Raw genomic sequence first — 20772 nt, 5'->3', positions numbered from 1 at the left:
AAGTAAGTTCTCCATTCAAACAGACCATAAGAGTCTCCAATGCCTCCTTCAACAAAAAACACTTTCCCAAGAACAACAAAAATGGATTGAAAAATTTGTCGCCTTTAACATGGAGATACTACATAAAAAGGGAAAAGACAATGTAGTAGCAGATGCCCTGTCTAAGAAGGACGAAGAACCAACATTACTTGCAATCTCAGTTGTTGTTCCTGAATGGCTTAATGAGATTCGAAGTGAGTATGCCAAGGATCCAGAAATAACTGCGATAATCAATTACCTTCCAGACAACTCAAAATTTGAATGGAAGAACAATATTCTATGGTACAAAGGAAGAATCTATCTGAATTCAAACTCCAAGTTTAAATCCAAGATACTCAATGAGTCACATGATTCACTGTCAGCCGGACATGTAGGATTCTTTAAAACTTACTACAATGCACGTAAATCATTCTTTTGGAAGGGGATGAGTCGCGATATTCAGAAATATGTAGCAAAATGTGACAAATGTCAAAGAAATAAAAGTGAAAATATCATGACACCTAGATTACTTCACCCCTTAAACATTCTGAATCAGAAATGGGAAGAAATATCAATGGAATTTATTGAGGGATTACCTGTATCTGAGGGAAAGGATAAGATTTTCGTAGTGGTCGACAAACTCATCAAAAATGCTCACTTTATTGCAATGAAGAAATCAAACTCAGCTAAACAAATCGTTGAGATATTTTGCAAAAATGTTTATAAATTACATAGTTTTCCGAAAGTCATTGTGAGTGACAGAGATACCAAATTTAAGAGTAATTTCTGGAAGGAATTGTTCAACCATATAGGAAACTACCTAAATATGACTTCGCTTACCACCCTCAAACAGATGGACAAACGGAGGTTGTTAATAAATGTTTGGAAGCCTACCTACGTTGTTACGCTATAGAAAAACAAAATAAGTGGGTTCAATGGTTGCATCTCGTTGAATGGTGGTATAATTCTACTTATCATATGTCAGCAAAAATGACTCCATTCCAAGTTTTGTATGGGTACGAACCTCCGAAATGGAAGGATCTAGCTACTGTCCAAACAAATCTACCAACTGTTAAAAACCAACTAGAAGAAACCCAAAAAATCGTCCAAACCCTAAAAGAAAATTTAAATACAAGAAACCATATGAAGCAACAAGCTGACCGAAACAGAACCGAGAGAGAATTTGAAGTTGGAGAATGGGTATTTGTAAAGCTCCAGCCATACAAACAGTTGTCCTTGAAACAAAAAGGAAAAAATAAATTGGCACCGAAGTTCTATGGACCATACCAGATCAACAAAAAGATCAACCAAGTTGCATATAGTTTAAGCCTTTCGGATAAAAGTCATGTTCACAACATCTTCCATGTATCCTGCCTTAAAAGGGCACTCGTCGACCATCAATCAGCACAAACAACGCTTCCATCCTTGGATGATGAAGGAAAGGTCATTTTAGAATCATATGGTATCATATCCAACAGAGAAAAGAAGCATTGATCTCGTGTAATCAAGGAATACTTGATCAAGTGGAAGGACTTACCAAAAGAAGAAGCTTCTTGGGAGACTGAAGCATTTCGTCAACAACATCCGTCGTTATGTATATTTTGAGGACAAAGCATTTTTTGGGAGGAAGGCAATGCCATACAAGAATTAGTTAATTAGTAGTTATTAGGCAAAGGGCACATTCACCAAGAGGCACCCAAGGCAATATAAAGCCAGGGGCCTCCCACAAATTGTAATCATCTTCTATCTGTTTAATAATAATAAATATGAATTTGCTAATTAGCTGAGTTAAACTATGCCAGAATGAAGGTGCATTGATGAAGAGTGCAAACATACCCAAAACCTCCACAAATAATCACCATATTTTGTCCACTCTAAAGAAGAACTGCTTGTTGGGCAATCCCTTTTCTTTGAATGTGACAGTATTTTCTCCACTCTCTGTGAGCACTTACTTCTCGAATGAAGGCATGCCTAGACATTTGCCTGACTGACTGAAGGCATTCTATTTTCTCAGTAGAGGCCTTCTTTCTCAACGAAGAAGTAACCTAGATTTATTCCAATGTTGAATGTACGATATACAGAATCCTAACAAGGATCAAATGAGTCCAAATTCCGCATTTGTGCAACTTCTGTAATAGTTACTCCATCACTTTGACCTGCATTTTGAGGTGCACATATGCCAATTAATATTTCGGCAAATGAAGTCCTCAAGATGAATGTGAATATTGCCTGTATTTACCTCTATTATATGTCGATCTTATGGCTGATCTCTCCATCTGATATTGGACAAAATTTAAGGCTGATATGGATTGAATCTAAGGTTGTTAGTTCTAACTGGTTATGGGCAGAGTGTGCAACTAGTCTTCAACCAAGTATATTGCTGGTTTGGACCGAATCCAAAGAACTGTCTTTCCGGTCTACAAAATAGAGCTGGTTTTGGGCTGGGTATGCAACTTGTTTTGGGCATACTATAGGTTTGATTTTCCAGATGTTTTTGAGCTGTTCATGCAGCTGGTTCCAAGTATACTTTCGGGATGATCAAAAAGCTGATTTTTGGTTGAGTCTATAGCTAGTAGGGCCGAATGTAAAGGCTTATTTCATCAGCTAATTTCTTCCATGAGCAACATCTTAGCACATTCACTTCATTTCTGAAAGCTTATCAAGACCATCAGTTGGTCTATATTCCTGTCCCAGGTATGGAAAACTGGGTGCAATTCATTGGCATGACTAATGCTTTTATCAAGCATGCCAGTAAGGTTTCCTCACCCCAAGAACTCAGAGATATAGTTCAAGGGTTCATAGATCATCACTATGGCTGTCACTACTTGTGTCAGTATTATTTGATACAACTGATGGCGAATGCATAGACTTATGGTTAGTGGAGGGTGCATATGATCAAACAATCTCAGAATTGGACTATGATACCCAAAGGGTGCATATGATCAAAGAATCTCAGAATTGGACTATGATACCTAAAGGGTGCATATGATCAAACAATCTCAGAATTGGACTATGATACCAAAGCATTGGTCATATTCGTCCTCAGTCGCAAGATCTCTATGACAGAGTGCATATGATCTAATCATATCAGTTTTGGACTCCAATACCAAAACAGTGGTCACATTTGTCCTCGATCACATGATCTTTAGAAGAAAGAGAATATGATCTAGATGAATTGCATGGTAAACAGAATGGTTAGTAATGCTTTGGTCTCTTATCGCTAGATTCACAATGTCTTTATTTTGAACACATGGGAAGGACTACTTAGGGACCCAGACATCTGAAATGAGTGTGTCCAGATCTAAATGGTTTAAGTATCAAAATTAAGGATTTCAAAACCGAAGCTGATCAATAGGCAAGGACTAAACCTGGTGTATGTGAACTAAGGAATCCTGCAGGACAAGTACATTCTTCTACGTTAGCTCATTTAATTAATCTACTAGTATGTGGATGTGTGGTTTAGCAATATAAGAGAGTTAATGAAACAAATATAACAGTGTTATCAGATGAAAGTTTGCATGTGTCCAGTTGTGAGCACTATAGAAGTTACAACAGTTGCCAGAATGGAATTTCAAAGTGTTATGCTCTTAACCTGCAAGACGATACCAGAATACCGAATATGCGAAGAAATATACCCAGAACATAGAATAGTGAGTAACAACAGCAAGTATTTTATTATTCAGAAAGCAATGTTCACTTGCCTCTTCGAGGTGGCAACCTCCAATAGAGTAGAGCTCGATTACAAAATAAGACACGATGCTCCTCGCAGGGAGTCTCTATCCTTTATATATGACTCATACATGCAATACCATGGAGCAATACCATGGTTCTTATTAATACCATCTATCTAATACCATGGCCCATTTGCAACTAACTGTGGTCCCGTCATTAAATGCGGGTTAACCACTTACAATTATTAATATGGGCTTTATTGACTCTTTACTTAACTATAACTATGACTCGATCCTACTACATAAATAAGGGGGTTAGGGTGGGACCCTAACATGCCCTCCCCCTTAAGAATAGCCTTGTCCTCAAGGCTGAAGCTGCGGAAACTGCTGAAGAATAGTGGTTGGTTCCCAGGTTGCATCTTCCGGAGAGGTGTCTTTCCACTTGACGAGGACTTCCTTGATCATGCGGCCACGCAGGTGCCGTTCTTGTGTGTCGAGGACCTGTTCAGGTTGGAGCCAGATTGACCCTTCTTCATCCAATTCAGGTAGACTGGTTTGAATTCTGCAATTGTTCCCAATCACTTTCTTGAGGCATGAGACATGGAAAACTGGATGGATTTTTGCAGTGGGTGGCAAAGCTAGCTTGTAGGCCACTTCTCAAATGCGCTGAAGTAGTTGATACGGTCCATAGAACTTTGGAGATAGTTTCTGACAACCCTTGTCTTTGAGTGATGTTTGCTTATATGGTTGCAGCCTCAAAAATACCTGATCCCCTTCTTGAAATTGGCGCTCTGAGTGATGTTGATCTACCTGTTGCTTCATGCGGTTTTGAGCTTGATGAAGATTCTCTCTAAGATGGGCGAGCATGGTTGTGCGGTTTTGTTGGAATTGATCCACTGCTTGTACCTTTGAGCACCCCTTGATATAAGAAGTAGGGGAAGGAGGGAGTTGACCATAAACTGCTTCATAGGAAGTCACTTTGGTGGTGGCATGATAGTTGGTGTTATACCACCATTCAGCTAGAGGTAACCACTGTACCCAAAGATGTTGATTTTCTGAAGATCTTGGAGGTCTTTCCAGGATTGTTCAAGTTTGTCAATCTTCTCATTGGCCATAGCTTGAGCTCTAGTTTCTACCATGCACCGATCCGATGTATTTGAAATTTGGGACCGCCCGAATTTTTTTTGGCACTAACAATTGAATGGTACCACCTTGCTGAGCTCGTCGTCCTGATCCTTATGGGCTAGATCACCAATAAGCGCCCGGGGGGGTCTCAAACTCCACTCCTAATGGAGTTTTACTCCTTGCTTAGGAATACTGCAGTAGTCGAATCCCCAAAATGTCAATGCTGCTAAAAGTCCTGCGAAAATCACGCCCCAGTATAGGAACCCCACACAACTACTCAAATCTAGTGGATCTGAGTGATCTGAATGGCTGATCGAATAGCTATGAGCGGCGAAACAGATTGTTGCTGCAGATCTGATGGATCTAATAGATCGGAATGGCTGTTCTGTTAACTCAAAACTGCGGGACTGATGTCTGCTGCTGCTGCAAACCCCACTTGCGAGATCTGATCTGGCAGAGATTATGCGTGATCCCGAGATAGAAAAGGGAACTATGGTCTCGAGGAGTGTCAAGTGCTACAGATCGCAATATACATAAGGGTCTGACAGTAGTACTCGGCCCAATGTTTCAGGGCTCTAACTAAGGAGGATCAACCGTACCCTTAGCCGTACAACCCGACTACCCTATCATACGGGCGAGTAATCTCTCCGAGTGTTGTTCTCGGTGTACTGTAGCAGCAAGACGGCCGACGGTTTATCTATGGCGAGGTTTCAAAGGAGCTAGGGAGCTTCTGATATACCCAAAAGGTACTTGGAAGACAGTCTGTGTGCGGTTCTGTCTAATGCGCTACTACTCGAAGGGGTACCCATAGGGGTTACAAGGGAGTCCAACAAGCGTGACCTCCTCTTGTATTTCCTGCGTGCATGCGTCCCCAAATCCGCAGGTTTATGCGCTCAACGACAGATCCCATGGTTTAAAGATGTCGGAACACGTCTCTAGCCAAAAAAAAAATTGCTAAGAGATGGAAATCCCACCGGCCCTGGAAAGAGCTTTGATACCACTTGTTATGCTCTTAACCTGCAAGACGATACCAAAATACCGAATATGCGAAGAAATATACCCAGAACATAGAATAGTGAGTAACAACAGCAAGTATTTTATTATTCAAAAAGCAATGTTCACTTGCCTCTTCGAGGGGGCAACCTCCAATAGAGCAGAGCTCGATTACAAAATAAGACACAATGCTCCTCGCAGGGAGTCTCTATCCTTTATATATGACTCATACATGCAATACCATGGAGCAATACCATGGTTCTTATTAATACCTTGGCCCATTTGAAACTAACTGTGGTACCGTCATTAAATGCGGGTTTACCACTTACAATTATTAATATAGGCTTTATTGACTCTTTACTTAACTATAACTATGACTCGATCCTACTACATAAATAAGGGGGTTAGGGTGGGACCCTAACACAAAGATTTATATAATATAAATGAATACATATGCTCCAGATATATAATGAAGTTTTGTCACATCTCAAGCTGAGGACATATGCACACAAGTATCTTTGCACACACAAAAAATGTCATGCGGTGTTAAGGAACAATGGGTGGTTTTTTTTTCTCACGCTTATACTGACATCAATTTCTTCAAGCAAACTAGGGTAAAGCTGAAATTAAAATTTTCCATTTAAATTTGATACCTGAGCCAACATGTGATCAGCCTCATCAAAGACAAGTATTTTGATGTGTCTCATACTCAAAACTTTGGTGGACATCCATCTCTTCAGTGTGCCAGGCGTGCCAATCACAACTTGATCATTAACTGGTCCACGTCTTGACGTTGAGACATAATTTCCAATATCAGTTGGCACAGCACAAACCGAAGTTATGCCTGTATGCTTCCCCATTTTCACCAGGACTTCCTGATTCTGTAGATAATATCAAAATGAGATTTTTAGAAACAAAGCCATTCATAACACACATTACATGAATTGCATGACATTCCCATCAAAATAACAATTACAAACCTGCATTGCTAGTTCTCTTGTTGGGCACACACAAAGTGCTTGTGGTGCAGCAATCTTGGGATCAACCCGGCTCAACATACCAAGAACAAAACAAGTGGTCTTTCCAGAACCATTATGAGCCTGAGCAATCAGATTTTGGTAAGGTGGAGTAAGAATCATTGGAAGACTTATTGCCTGGATCTTGCTTGGCTTCTCAAATCCCATCTCTGAGTACAGACCTCTGAGTAGTTCAGGTGAAAGGTTCAACTCCTTAAATGTCTTTGCTGAAGTATAAGGAGTGTCACCAGCAGTGACCTGCATTAAATTTAACAATTGTAATCAACTAGTGCATGAAAATAACTGTTAAGGTATTAGTTCATATACATAATAATTTATACTGTATAGATGGGCACTCTAGATGTACACTCATTAAACTTTCATTCCCTTCTTTGGAAAACTGTTAACACTAGTCTCATATTATGTCGGCCTCTAGCCACTACATAGGTGGCTTGTAGGCCTTTTACCAATATTCGTACCGTCAGTATCTAACCCTTTAGATCTAAACCTTCCCAATCTAGTAAATAATAAGACAAGCCCTTTAAACTCTTGAAAGAACCTTTGGGATAGATCAAAGAAATTCAAAACTGGACTGCAAAAGCAAGGATGACCCTAGGCCGAAATATGGACACTTTAATAGCTGGGAGACTAGAGCATATTCTTTCATCTGTGACTTTAGAAATTTTGATCACAGGACAAATTAATTATTAAACCTAAACACCCCTTGATTTGTTTTTGTTCTCATTTTTTGCGGCACTGACCTCTTGTTGATTAATTCCATACACTCACCATCCATAATGTCACATGATATGTATTGAAACAATAGCTAAAGGTACATGAAAAGCATTTGACAAACAGTCTACCTTGGTTGTGGGAACTTTGTGCTTGGTGTCATGGGATTCTAAAATGCACTTGTGAAAAACTCATGTTTTTAATTTCCCTGGTTCTATTGCAGAAGGCAACTTTATTTTGATAATCTAGAAAGGATCCCTCGAAAGTGACCACTGTAATGGCATAAGTTTCGGAAAATGAGTCACTCTTATGGAGAAATACTTTTATCCAATTGTGTTACACATTTCCAATGTGAATTTTTCAGTCATATTCAGTCCCATGAAAAATTACTAAGTTTTTCCAACAGGTAAAATATGGATTAATAATCCTGACCTTTGTGTGTAACCACATTGTCATCCAGTGACCACCTTGGCTACTGATCCCTGTCATTTTCTTTTGATGGCAATTCATCAAACAACTCTACACTTGAGTTGGACAGACGTGTCAGAAGGTATCTGGTTGTCTGGCAAAACATCATTTGACCATTTAATCAACCTATAAATAATAATGCTGTTGCCAGGAAGCGCTTTTAAATCTTGCTTCTGACAGCAACCTAATTCCTATCAGTTGGAAGTCCATGCTTGAACCTTGAAAATAACAGGGATTATCAAATATCAATCTAGCTAGAAAGTGTTGATTTTTTAAGTGCAATATAGACGAAGCACAAATTTTCTAAAACTGATAACTACTTCTAATGATGTTGTTATTACTTTAGCACATTTCAGATTATCATTAAGCAATTACACTTCAGAAAATTCAACCATAAATGCAATAGGGCAGTAGAGATCACAGTAGATTAACAATGCACAAAAGACACCAGAAATTTACCCTAGGAAAACCCTAACTAGGGAAAAAACCAGCAACCTTTTCTTAGGAGAAACTGTTCAATTCAACAAAAGTACAATCTGATTTTCCCCATCAGATTTGGTCAAACAAGACCAACAAACTAGCACAGGTCAAACCTGGTCAAACTGTCCAAATTAACCTCAGTCAACATACTGTCAAACTGCCCAGAAACAGGCCAAATTTCAGCCTCTTGAAGACACCCAGAAAGACACCCAGAATATTTGGTCAGTCAATCAAACCATGTGGCCCACACGTGCGAGGTCAACACTAGTCAAAGTGATGATCTGATACAGAAATTTGCTCCTTAAGAAACTCGGCTCCTTCCTCAGATTTCTTCTTTCTCCTTCGCACGTGTGAACAGAAGAATATATGCTTATTAGATGATCCAAATCTGTCTCCAAGTGATGAGGTCAAATGGCAATATATAGTGGTTTAGGGTGCCCTAAAAGGTGTGTCTCCTTGGCTGGGCCAACATGAATAGTTGGAGCCGACTTGACTTTTTGGAGGCAAAATAAATTCAAATTTAAATTTTAAATTCCCTCCTTTTTATTTTGCTTTAAGGGCTGACATGAGTAGCTGGAAATACCGACCATAGCTACCCAAAAATCAACACTCTTAGCTAGGGAGGTACCCTAAATATCAACACTCTTAGCTAGGGAGGTATTCACCTTGACTTCTTTAGACGTCCACTTTGTTAAAAAAAAATCTCCTCCCTAAAAAAAGATTGAATGAGCTTGCTATGTTAATGCATCTATCCACTTCATGTGGAAAGCATCTTGCATCGGCATCATGCTCAACAAGTCATCACTTGGAGCAAGGTCACCAATTATCCAAGTCTTCACTTGGAACTTGGACAATACCTCTCATCTATGGTGAAACCCTAGGCCAATAACCATTCATCCATGCCATTTGAATGGTAAAAACACTCCCTCTACCCACTAGCCAAGCAACTATTCGCAAAATGGTCAGAACCTTCTGCCTGAGAGAGCATTTTGGGCGTTGATGCACTCTGGGCCATTCTCCCTAGCCACATTACATGGCCCCTGGTCAACACCCTGGCCTCTCAATATCCTAACCTAGGGAGAACATCTACCCCTTGATGCTACAACATCAACACTCCCTCTAATTGAGGGAAGCATTCTCAACTACTTTAAGCTTGTCCTTGAAGTATACAAACTCCACCCTCGGACAAAGGCTTTGTGAAGGAAAATGCACCAACCATAAAGAGAGATAAGCCAGCTATCAAATCGGAAAGGAAAAAGAAGGAAGATTGCAATCTAGCATTGATCACTGAAGCCAAAGAAGATAAATGGTACATAGACAATGGATGCTCGATACATATGACAAGAGATAAAAACAAATTTGTCAGCCTAAAAAGAAAAAGCAACAGTGTTGCGTTCAGAGATAACTTCTCCGTCAAGATACTTGGAAAAGGTGTAGTAAATCTTGGAAGTGAAAATGTCAAAGCAACAAATGTTTTGTTGGTTGAGGATTTGAAGCACAATCTTCTCAATGTCGGCAAAATGTGTGATCAAGGGTGTAATCTCTTGTTTGATTCCCACAATTGCAAAATCAGAGAAGAAGATTCATTGAGAGTGGTTGCAACAACTACAAGAAGCCCAAACAACATATACATATTAGACCAAGTAGAGCAAAAGAAAATTTCATCCAAGCAAAAGAGCTTCAGGAACAACAAAGAAGGAAAGGACAAGAAGACAGAAGTAGTGTTGAGTGCCATGTGTTTAGGGGGTGCAACCCAAAAGAAACCAAAACAAACAAGTCACCCTTTGCCATTGATGTCAAAGGGGAGAGAAAAGGAAGTGGAGCATGGAGACAAGGGGAGCATGAAGATAAGTGGAGCATGATGATAGGGGGAGCATGAGTGTTGAAATCAATGACAAAGGGGGAGATTATTGGAAGAAATTGCCACAGATGTCAAAGCGTGATTGGGCCATTGATGTGATGTACTTGATTGATGATATGGGTGCAAAGGTCAGTGAATGCGGATGGGAGACCACCCTAGATTGATAACCCTCATCAAGCCATTTGTTAATTTTAGGTATGTTCTATGCTTAGAGAAATTTATTTCAATTTTCACAGTTAGCTCAATATCTTTTCCAAATTAGCAATCACATCAGCATTAAAGTAAACTGCAGATAGAACATAAACATAAATCGCAGAAGACAAGCCAAGACAAGAGGACCCAAGATGTGGTGCTAGCCAGGGACAAACCCCAATGCGGGGAAACACTTGATCAATTCTTCTTATATGTTCTTCAATAGTTCAGCACAGAGAGAGAGAGAGAGAGAGAGGTAGTACATTTACAACAAAAGTCAACAAAAGACTTTCTAGATAAGAGAATAGATCATCTCTACATGAGATCAATTGAAGACATGCTGCTTCAATTGATTCTCCAAGATGACTCCTTCACCTATCATTGTGCAGCATCTCGTCATCATGTTGCACCATGTTGCACTCATTAGCACGTTGTTGGACCTCATGACCATGTTGTACACATCATCATGTTGCACCTTATGCTGCCACTATTGTCCCATGTACCATACTGCACTTTGCTACACCATGTACTAGCTGTCCCATTTAGACATGTTGTACCTTGCTGCTCCATGTACTAGTTGTCCCATCCAGACATGTTGTACCTTGCTGCTCCATGTACTAGTTGTCCCATCTATTGTTGTCCATGTATTGCATCATGTACATGTTGTCCATGTATTGATCATGTACAGCTATATTGTTGTCTCATTTACCTGCTCCATCAAGCTTCATTGTTGCTCCATGCATCACCATGCTTGCAGTTGTCCATGCTTTACCATGCTGCTGTTATCCATGCTTCACCAAGCTTCATTGTTGTCACATTGTTGCACTTACAGCACACATTTCCATGTTGTCACCTACAGCAAACTTAGATTTCCATGTTGTCACCTACAGCACACATAGGCACCTATAGCACTTAGATTTACATGTTGTCACCTACAGCACACATAGGCACCTACAGCACATAGATTTACATGTTGTCACCTACAGCACACATAGGCACCTATAGCACTTAGATTTCCATGTTGTCACCTACAGCATACATAGGGATAGGCCTCCTTGTATTGTTGATAAGGGCTGTGTATTGTAGATAAAATAGCAACTAGGTATCCTTGACTGGACTGCGGATTAGGGCCTTTACTTGCTGCTCGTTAGGCCTCCTTAGACTGTGGCTAGGGCACCTTTATTGGACTGCAGATTATCTCCTCCTTAACGCGACTAGAGCTCTCCCTTGACTATGGCCAAATCTCTCCCTTGCTTGCGGCTAAGACTCTCCCTTACCTGTGGCTAAGATAAGGCAAGATCTACCTCCTTTTAGGACTGTGTATAGGGCAGCATTAGCCCTTCCCTGACAGCTGACTTGAGCTCCTAGATTTGACTGCGGCTAGGGCATCTCATCTCCATTAAGACAGCATAGAACCCTTCTTGAACGCGTAGAGGTGTCTCCTCCTAGGACCGCGCAGAGCCTACTTTGATTAACTGCATTAGGGCTTCTTCATTAGGGAAGCGTAGAGCCTTGCTCCATTAGGGCAGCGTTATCCCTTAGGATATCTCCTCCTACTAAAACCCAAATATAAGTAGAGAGGAAGAGATCCCAAGTGAGTGTGTAGAAATGACTTGAAGACCACCTCTATTTATACTAAAATGTTGAGCACAAGTGGGGTTTATTTGGTTGTTGGCCAACCTTGACAAATTGTCCCATAACAACAAATAAATTCATATCTCCATGAATACTTATCGGAAATGAATGATCCTTAGATCAATCCTACACCTCTTGATGAGAGGGATCCAAGAAAAATATCAGCTGCCATTAATAAGATGACCCACATGGAGTTTGGCCCTAGTTTCCAATTGTAACACTCCCTCTCAACTAGGGAGAACTCCATTCGCTGATCCATATGTCCAACTGTACTATCTCTGCCATCAGTGCCTTGCTCTTCTCTGCTGAGCCTTGCTCTACTCTGCTCTGCTCTGTTGAGCTCTACTCTGCCGAGCCTTGCTCTACTCTGTTTTGCTCTGTTGAGCTCTGCTCTCCTGAGCCTTGCTCTTCTCTGCTCTGCTGAGCTCGGCTTTACTAAGCCTTGCTCTGTTGAGCCTTGCTCTGCTCTGCTCTGCTCTGCTCTGTTGTGCTCTGCTGAGCCTTGCTCTGCTCTGCTCTGCTCTGTTGTGCTCTGCTGAGCCTTGTTTTGTTGAGCCTTGCTCTACTTTGCTGAGCCTTGCTCTGCTCTTCTGAACCCTGAAGAAGAAGAATTGATCGAGAATATCTCATACCATTCTCTACTGACCCGAAGTCAGTTCCATATGAAGAGAGTGTGTCATACCACTCTTACTGACCCGAAGTTAGTTTCATTGATCCCCGATCAATATCACAAGAGAGTGTCTCAAACCACTCATATTGATCCCAGATCAATGTTGGTCATCCTAGCATAGGGAGTACAGTAGATACAACGATGCGTCCATCAACAGTACTACTATGGTCCCTAACCCCATTTCCCTGCTCATTGACCAGATGAGAGGTACTTCCCATGAGTCCCAAACTGCATGGGTAGGATGCCTCGACAGGAGAACTAATCATCCTGTTCCAAAGTCGCCTCGGGGTATCACAGGGGAAGGCTGAGCCATTCACCCTATACACAGCATACCATTAGGGGAGGGTGAGTCGCCCTATGGTCGTGTGTTGCTCCAATAAGTACCCCAAGCCCCGCCAGAGATCCCAGAGCTCAATGCATACAACATGCAAGACCCTTATAAGAAGGTCTCTCAACAACTCCAAGTCGTTCGGGAAGTCACAGATTTGACCTTTCCCGATGGGCTTTGACAAAATGTTTGCAACCTGTACATCAGTCTCAATGCGATGGAGCCTCCTCGCTCATCGACTTACCGTATCCCAGATAAGGTAGTATCTGATGTCTATCTGCTAGAGCAATCATCGAATACGGGATTCCTCAACAATCGAATCCCCCCTGGTTGTCACAGAGGATCACGGTGGTATTCATCATGTGTGCAAACAACTCACTGAAGAGCTTCCACAACCAGGCAGCTTCATACGAGATCATACTCGTGGTTATGTATTCGGTCTCAGTGGTGCTTATAGCAACCGACTTCTGCTTCTTGCTCATCCATGATATCGAAGCAGAACCCAAAAAGAACCAGCACTGAGAAGTGCTCTAGTGATCCTCCACACTTCCTACCCAGTCAACATTCAAATAATCATGCAACTTCATATTTCCAGCAGTGTATCTCAATCCATGAGAGATTGTGCCCCGAAGATATCTCAGAAGATTCTTGGCACCAATCCAGTGAGGCTCAACCAAATATGAGCTCACCATGCTAACTGCAAAACATATATTCAGACGAAAGTTCACCAAAGTTCACCAAGAACATCAATGCAAATGAGTTTATGAAACTCAAAGGCATTTCCCAAATCTTGTTCGGCATCACCACCATATAACTTCTGAAAGTTAAGATTCTCGAGGTAGTCACAGGCTTGCAGTTTACCATTCCACATCCTAAATCCAACTCCCTCTTACTTCTGCAAGTGAGAGGGTTTGCACCTATCAGAAATAGGTCGTTCTTAGAAGGTGCTGGTATGAGAGGTCTATCATCCACAACCTTCAAACAATGGTTTTCTTAGTGAATCTCAGCTTCATCTGACAGCTATCAATCCTCTCATACTAAGCGCGGGGTGTTTTTGCTTCAAGCCATATAGGGCTTTCTTCCACCTGCATACATGAGATTCCCGATGAATCTCAAACCCCCTCGGGTTGTTCCAAACCTGTGGACCTGCTACGTGAGCGGAATGGTCCCCTTGTAAGATTTTCCTTGGGTACATCTCAGACATGTACCTTCATGCTCCTTTTGAATTCAGGCATCCTTGTCATCATCTGACTCACAAACCTCTGATGTTATGTGTCAACTGACATGGTCTCCAATGGACTTCCTGCAACTTGATACAAATTGCCAACCTTGAACCCATGAGTAAAAGCATCTTTGAAAATTCTAAAGCACGTACCTTTCCATCGATGAATGCTGTTGGGTCCCTATAATACTAGTGATTACCCCATTACTATTGTAGTTATACCCCTTATTTATATTGTTGTGCCCCTATTACCCCCATATTGTTATTTTTGTGCCCCATAGAATCCCTCTATTGTTATTTTTGTGGCTTTATATTATTATTGTTAGGTCGGCTGGATTATATTGTGACTCCTTAGACTCCTATATATAGAAAGGAGGTTTTGTCATTTGTATCATCCAAGAAATGTTCATTTATGTAATGTAAAGGAGGTTGCCCCCTCGAAGAGGCTGAATTCTAAGGCGTTGATCTTTCTTTTCTATCTTTTCTTGAGCTGGTTTCATAACATTTGGTATCAGAGCTTTGGATTCTAGGGTTTCGCTGCTCCAAACAGGTCATCGTGGCATTTTCGCTATAACTTTTTTCCTGTGACGTTTCAGAAGTCACAAAAAAAACCCATTTGAGAAGAAATCGCGCTGAACCTTGGGTCCGAATTTCAGAGCTTTTCGCGCGATATTTTCGGAGATATGATCTGAGGAAGTTGGTCTTTTTGCAGACTCCTGAATTACATTCAAAATAGGTGACCTGGGGAAAATCGTCATAACTTTCTCTCTGTGGATCGGATTGAAATTTCGTAAGAAGGTACAAAAAGAGGACTGACTGTAGTTTCTTGTGGGTGTTTTTCAGATCCAAAGGTCGAAACAGTGACTCGTGGCACGTCGTACAAGTTAGCTCTACTGAACTAGTCTATAATCAAGTCACTGTGGGAGATTTCGCATAACTCTTCCTTGGAGAATCCAATTTGGGTCAGACTTGTGGCATTGGAAAGAGGACACAGAGAGCTACTACAGGTCACAAGTTCAGAACTAGATGATTAGAAAGTACAGAGATACATCAGAGGCAATATCGAGCTCCTACAAAGTGAAAAAAGGTGTGTAGATTTTTTTAAAATTTTTGCTTAAGCTTGGTTTGAAAATTTATTTTGAAGGAATTCAAAGGGCATAGTAGAGCATTATTATCGGTAACTAATGCCCCGAGGAAAGAAAATGCAAACACCTAGTAAGGAACCTGAAAGCTCTAGCATGACTCATGAAGAAGAGGAAGAAATGCTACATGATATATCAAAATTACAAGAACAAGTGCAACAAATGTCACGCTCACAAAAGTTAACAGATGATAAGATAAATGGCGTGGAAGCTAAGATAAATGGCGTGGAAGCTAAGATGAATGGCATGGAAACTAAGATGGACAATTTGAAGATAGATTTGAACACAAATTTGAAGACAGGCATGGCAGATTTGAAGACAGATTTGATTAATTTTCTACAAGAAATACTTACTAATGGTGAAAAGGTAGTAAAGGAAACTCATGATGAGAACAAAAGAAATGTTAATCATGATTCCATAGATACTAATGTTGGATCGAAGAATCACCACATTCCAAAAATCGATATGAGGAAGTTTGATGGCAAGGATCCCGCCACATGGATATTACAGATGGAGCAATTCTTCGATCTCAATAATGTGCAAAACACACAAAAGGTACGTATGGCAACTTTATATTTGGAACCAAATCAGTTTGTATGGTATCAATGGCTTTGTTCTCGTAAACAATTTATCACTTGGGCAATTTTTACGGAAGAATTGATAGCACATTATGAGGATACAAAAAGCAACACTTTTTTTAGCCAATTGATAAGTCTCAAACAAAAGGGTTCAATAATGGAGCACATTGAGGAGTTCCAAAAATTGAACATAAGGGTAAAAGATATTCCAGAGGAGCATAGGATTGATGTGTTCATAGGGTCTTTAAAGGATAATATCCAACATGATGTGCGCCTTTGGGAACCTGATTCATTAGAGAAGGCATTCAGGTTAGCAAGAAAAATGGAAAGCAAAATTATGGCAACTAGGAAGCATACCATTCACAACTATAAAGACGGAAGTGTTGTTGCCCATAGTCTTCCACAACCTACAAGGTTGACACCACAACAATTGGAAGAAAAAAGAGCAAAAGGGCTTTGTTACAATTGTGATAGCAAATACACAAAAGGTCATAAGTGTGCTGAGAAGAAATTATTCTACATAGATTGTGAAGAGGAAGAAGAAAAGGAGCAAGAAAGGTCAAAAGAAGAGGATATATTCCAGGAACAAAGCCTAGATGAAGAACAAATAAATCCGACCATATCTTGTAATGCATTGGTGGGAATTACCACTCCTCAAACCATCAAGATAGAAGGACAAATCAAGAAGAAAAAGGTAATAGTGTTGATTGATTCAGGAAGCACCCACAATTTTATTCATTGTAGGGTAGCAAAAGAATTGAATTGCTTCCTATATCCAGCACCAGAGTGTCAAGTGATGATTGCAAATGGAGGAACAATAAATTGTTCTGGAAAGTGCCATAATATCAAGCTATCCATGGGAGAATATGTATTGACTAGCCCAATGCTTTCCATTCCAATGGGAGGTGCTGATGTTGTACTAGGAGTCCAATGGCTACAATCCTTGGGTACAATAGCTTTTAATTTTCAAGAACTTTTCATGAAATTTTCTGTGGAAGGAAAGGAAGTTGAATTAAGGGGTATTGCAGGGAAACCAGGAAAGATAATCAGCTCTAATGGCATGACAAAGCTTCTAAAAAAGGAGCAAAGAGGTGTAATTGCACAGTTATGTTCGCTAGATGTTTCCACATTGGAATCATCTATTTCTCCAGATCTCCAAAAAGTCATTCCAAGGTATTTGAAACTCCCAAAGGTCTCCCACCTATGCGTGATCATGATCATGCTATTCATCTGATTCCAGGAAGTGTTCCTCCAAACATCAGGCCGTACAGATATCCATATGTCCAAAAAAGTGAAATTGAACGTATGGTTGCAGAAATGCTAGAGGCTGGTATAATTCAACCGAGTCAAAGTTCTTTCTCAGCTCCAGTAGTATTGGTGCACAAGAAGGATGGATCATGGCGCATGTGTCCAGATTATAGGGAGCTCAACAAGCTCACTATTAAAGATAAGTTCCCCATTCCTGTCATTGATGAATTACTGGATGAATTGCATGGATCAATTTACTTCACCAAGTTGGATCTTCGTTCGGGATATCATCAAATCAGAATGAAGATTGAAGACATTCCGAAAACGGCATTTAGAACTCATGAGGGTCATTATGAATTTTTGGTCATGCCTTTTGGCCTTACCAATGCACCTTCAACATTTCAAGGTTTGATGAATTCAATTTTCAAACCATTCCTTAGAAAATTTGTGTTAGTATTTTTTGATGATATACTAATCTACAGCAAGTCTTGGAAGGATCATGTTGAACATGTTGACAAGGTGCTACAACTATTGGAGGAGAAACAATTATATGCAAAAAGATCCAAATGTTTCTTTGGAGTCCAGGAGGTGGAATATTTGGGTCATATTGTATCTCATGAAGGAGTTAAGGTAGACCCTAGCAAAATTAAAGCCATTAAGGAATGGAAAATCCCCACATCCATAAAGCATCTGCGAGGATTTCTCGGGTTGACAGGGTATTATCGCAAGTTTGTTAAGAATTATGGGAGAATAGCAGCACCTCTAACAACATTATTGAAGAAAGATTCATTTTCATGGACTCCGAAGCAACAAAGGCCTTTGAACATCTTAAAGAGGCAATGTGCCAAGCACCGGTCTTAGCTACACCGGACTTCACAAAAACCTTTATTGTGGAATGTGATGCTTCAGGAAATGGAATTGGTGTTGTTCTAATGCAAGATGAAAGACCCATTGCTTTTGAAAGTCGTCCAATCAAGGGAAAGTTTTTAAGCAAAGCTATTTATGAGAAGGAAATGTTGGCAATACTCCATGCACTTAAGAAATGGCGACCCTACCTAATGGGAAGACACTTCAAGGTAAAAACGGATCATGATAGCCTTAAATACTTTTTAGAACAAAGATTATCCTCTGAAGAGCAACAAAAGTGGGTCACAAAGATGTTGGGTTATGACTTTGAAATCATCTACAAAAAAGGGAAGCAAAATGTGGTGGCAGATGCACTCTCAAGAAAGGATGAGGATGTGGAAGCATTGTTGTGTGCCATTTCTATTATCCAACCAGATTGGATAAACGAAGCAAAGGAGGAATGGAAGAATGACGAAGAAGTGTGGGCACTTATTCGAAAGCTACAACAAGATTCCAGTACTTCTGATACATTTAGCTGGAAAAATGATTCGTTATGGTACAAAGATCGCTTATACCTCTGTAAGAATTCCCAGCTAAAACAAAAGATTCTTATGGAATTGCACACTTCTCCCTTAGGAGGGCACTCAGGATTTTTAAAAACTTACCACAGGGTTAAGAAGGAATTTTTTTGGGATGGCCTTAAATCAGATATTCAAAAGTTTGTGGCGGAATGTTTGGTTTGCCAACAAAATAAAGTTGAAACAATTAAGACACCGGGTCTATTACAACCTTTATCCATTCCAAGCCAACGTTGGGAGGAGGTTTCAATGGATTTTATCACAGGTTTACCCAAGTCTGAGGGAAAGAGTGTCATCATGGTGGTAGTTGACAGACTTACCAAGTATGCACACTTTTGTGCATTATCACATCCATTTAAAGCCAGTACAGTTTCTACTGCATTTATGGAAACAGTTCAAAAGCTACATGGAAACCCAAAGATTATTGTAAGTGACAGAGATCCCATTTTCACTGGAAATTTTTGGACAGAATTATTTTCTTGTCTTGGTACTCAGTTAGCTCATAGCTCATCTTATCATCCTCAATCTGATGGGCAAACTGAGATAGTAAACAAATGTTTGGAAGGATATCTTCGTTGCTTTGTATCTGATAAACAGACACAATGGGTCAAATGGTTGCCTCTGGCTGAATGGTGGTATAACACTTCCTTCCATACAGCAACAAAAATGACCCCATTTATGGCACTTTATGGGTATCAACCACCATCCATCACATCATATTTAAGAGAAAATTCTAAGGTTCAGGCAGTGGAACATCACATCGAACATCAACAACAAGTCCTCCAACTCTTAAAGGATAACCTCGTGTTGGCACAAAATAGAATGAAACAACAGGCAGATCAACATCGCAGTGAAAGAAGTTTTGATGTAGGTGATTGGGTATTCCTACGGCTACAACCATATAAGCAAATGTCCCTAAAGCAAGCTAAGAAGGATAATAAATTATCACCAAAGTATTATGGTCCGTACAAGGTGTTGGAAAAGATTGGTACTATGGCATACAAATTGGAGCTTCCTGCAGCTTCTCGATTGCACCCAGTTTTCCATGTTTCATGTTTAAAGAAGGTTATAGGCGACAAGCTCCCAGTTCAAACAATATTGCCAGAACTTGACGAGGAAGGAAAAATTATATTGGAACCGGAAGCAATCACAGAAACAAGAACTCGACAGCTACGAAATCGATCAATTTCAGAGTATCTTATCAAGTGGAAGAACTTATCCGCTGAAGATTCCACATGGGAGGATGAGAATTTTATGCAGAAGTATCCAGAACTACTCAAGCGTTGAGGACAACACTTTTTTGAAGGAGAGGGGCATGTTGGGTCCCTATAATACTAGTGATTACCCCATTACTATTGTAGTTATACCCCTTATTTATATTGTTGTGCCCCTATTACCCCCATATTGTTATTTCTGTGCCCCATAGAATCCCTCTATTGTTATTTTTGTGGCTTTATATTATTATTGTTAGGTCGGCTGGATTATATTGTGACTCCTTAGACTCCTATATATAGAAAGGAGGTTTTGTCATTTGTATCATCCAAGAATTGTTCATTTATGTAATGTAAAAGAGGTTGCCCCCTCGAAGAGGCTGAATTCTAAGGCGTTGATCTTTCTTTTCTATCTTTTCTTGAGCTGGTTTCATAACAAATGCCACCCTGAAACCTTTGACTTCCATTTCCGAAATGGACACCAGGTTCTTCTTGCGATCAGGTAGATAAAAGAGATTCTATAAATGAATCAAGTTACCCTCCTTCAAATGAGGGGTAACACCCTTTTTGGGATAGGTGGCATTGGCTCCAAGTATAATCCCACGAATGTTTCCATCTCTACCAAATTAGAGAGAGAGCATCCTTCTATCTGATGGTGTGCCTTGAAGCACTACAATCAATAAGCCAAATTCCCAAAGAATCTGAAGGACAGGGGCAATACAAGATAACACTTCTTTATCTTATCAGAAACAACAATT

The 20772-nt window shown here is 40.2% G+C and overlaps 1 protein-coding gene across 2 annotated transcripts in view; it reads right to left on the bottom strand.

Moving 5' to 3' along the window:
* The window catches only part of LOC149211014 (DEAD-box ATP-dependent RNA helicase 38-like), a 320229-nt gene that overhangs the window by 250039 nt on the left and 49418 nt on the right, over nucleotides 1–20772 (bottom strand). For both annotated transcript variants that reach the window (XM_089396858.1, XM_089396859.1), the window contains 2 exons: nucleotides 6788–7081; nucleotides 6461–6688 (listed from right to left, as the gene is read on the bottom strand). In XM_089396858.1, the coding sequence (XP_089252984.1) occupies nucleotides 6461–6688; nucleotides 6788–7081 (522 nt within the window). The remainder of the gene's footprint in view (nucleotides 1–6460; nucleotides 6689–6787; nucleotides 7082–20772) is intronic.

Source organism: Pinus tabuliformis, chromosome 1_2, assembly GCF_031772625.1.
Source record: "Pinus tabuliformis cultivar Carrire ecotype Pingquan chromosome 1_2, CPIR1, whole genome shotgun sequence".
Classification (NCBI taxonomy): domain Eukaryota; kingdom Viridiplantae; phylum Streptophyta; class Pinopsida; order Pinales; family Pinaceae; genus Pinus; species Pinus tabuliformis.
The sequence above is the reverse complement of the archived record's forward strand: the minus strand, read 5'-3'. Positions and strand labels throughout refer to the sequence as shown.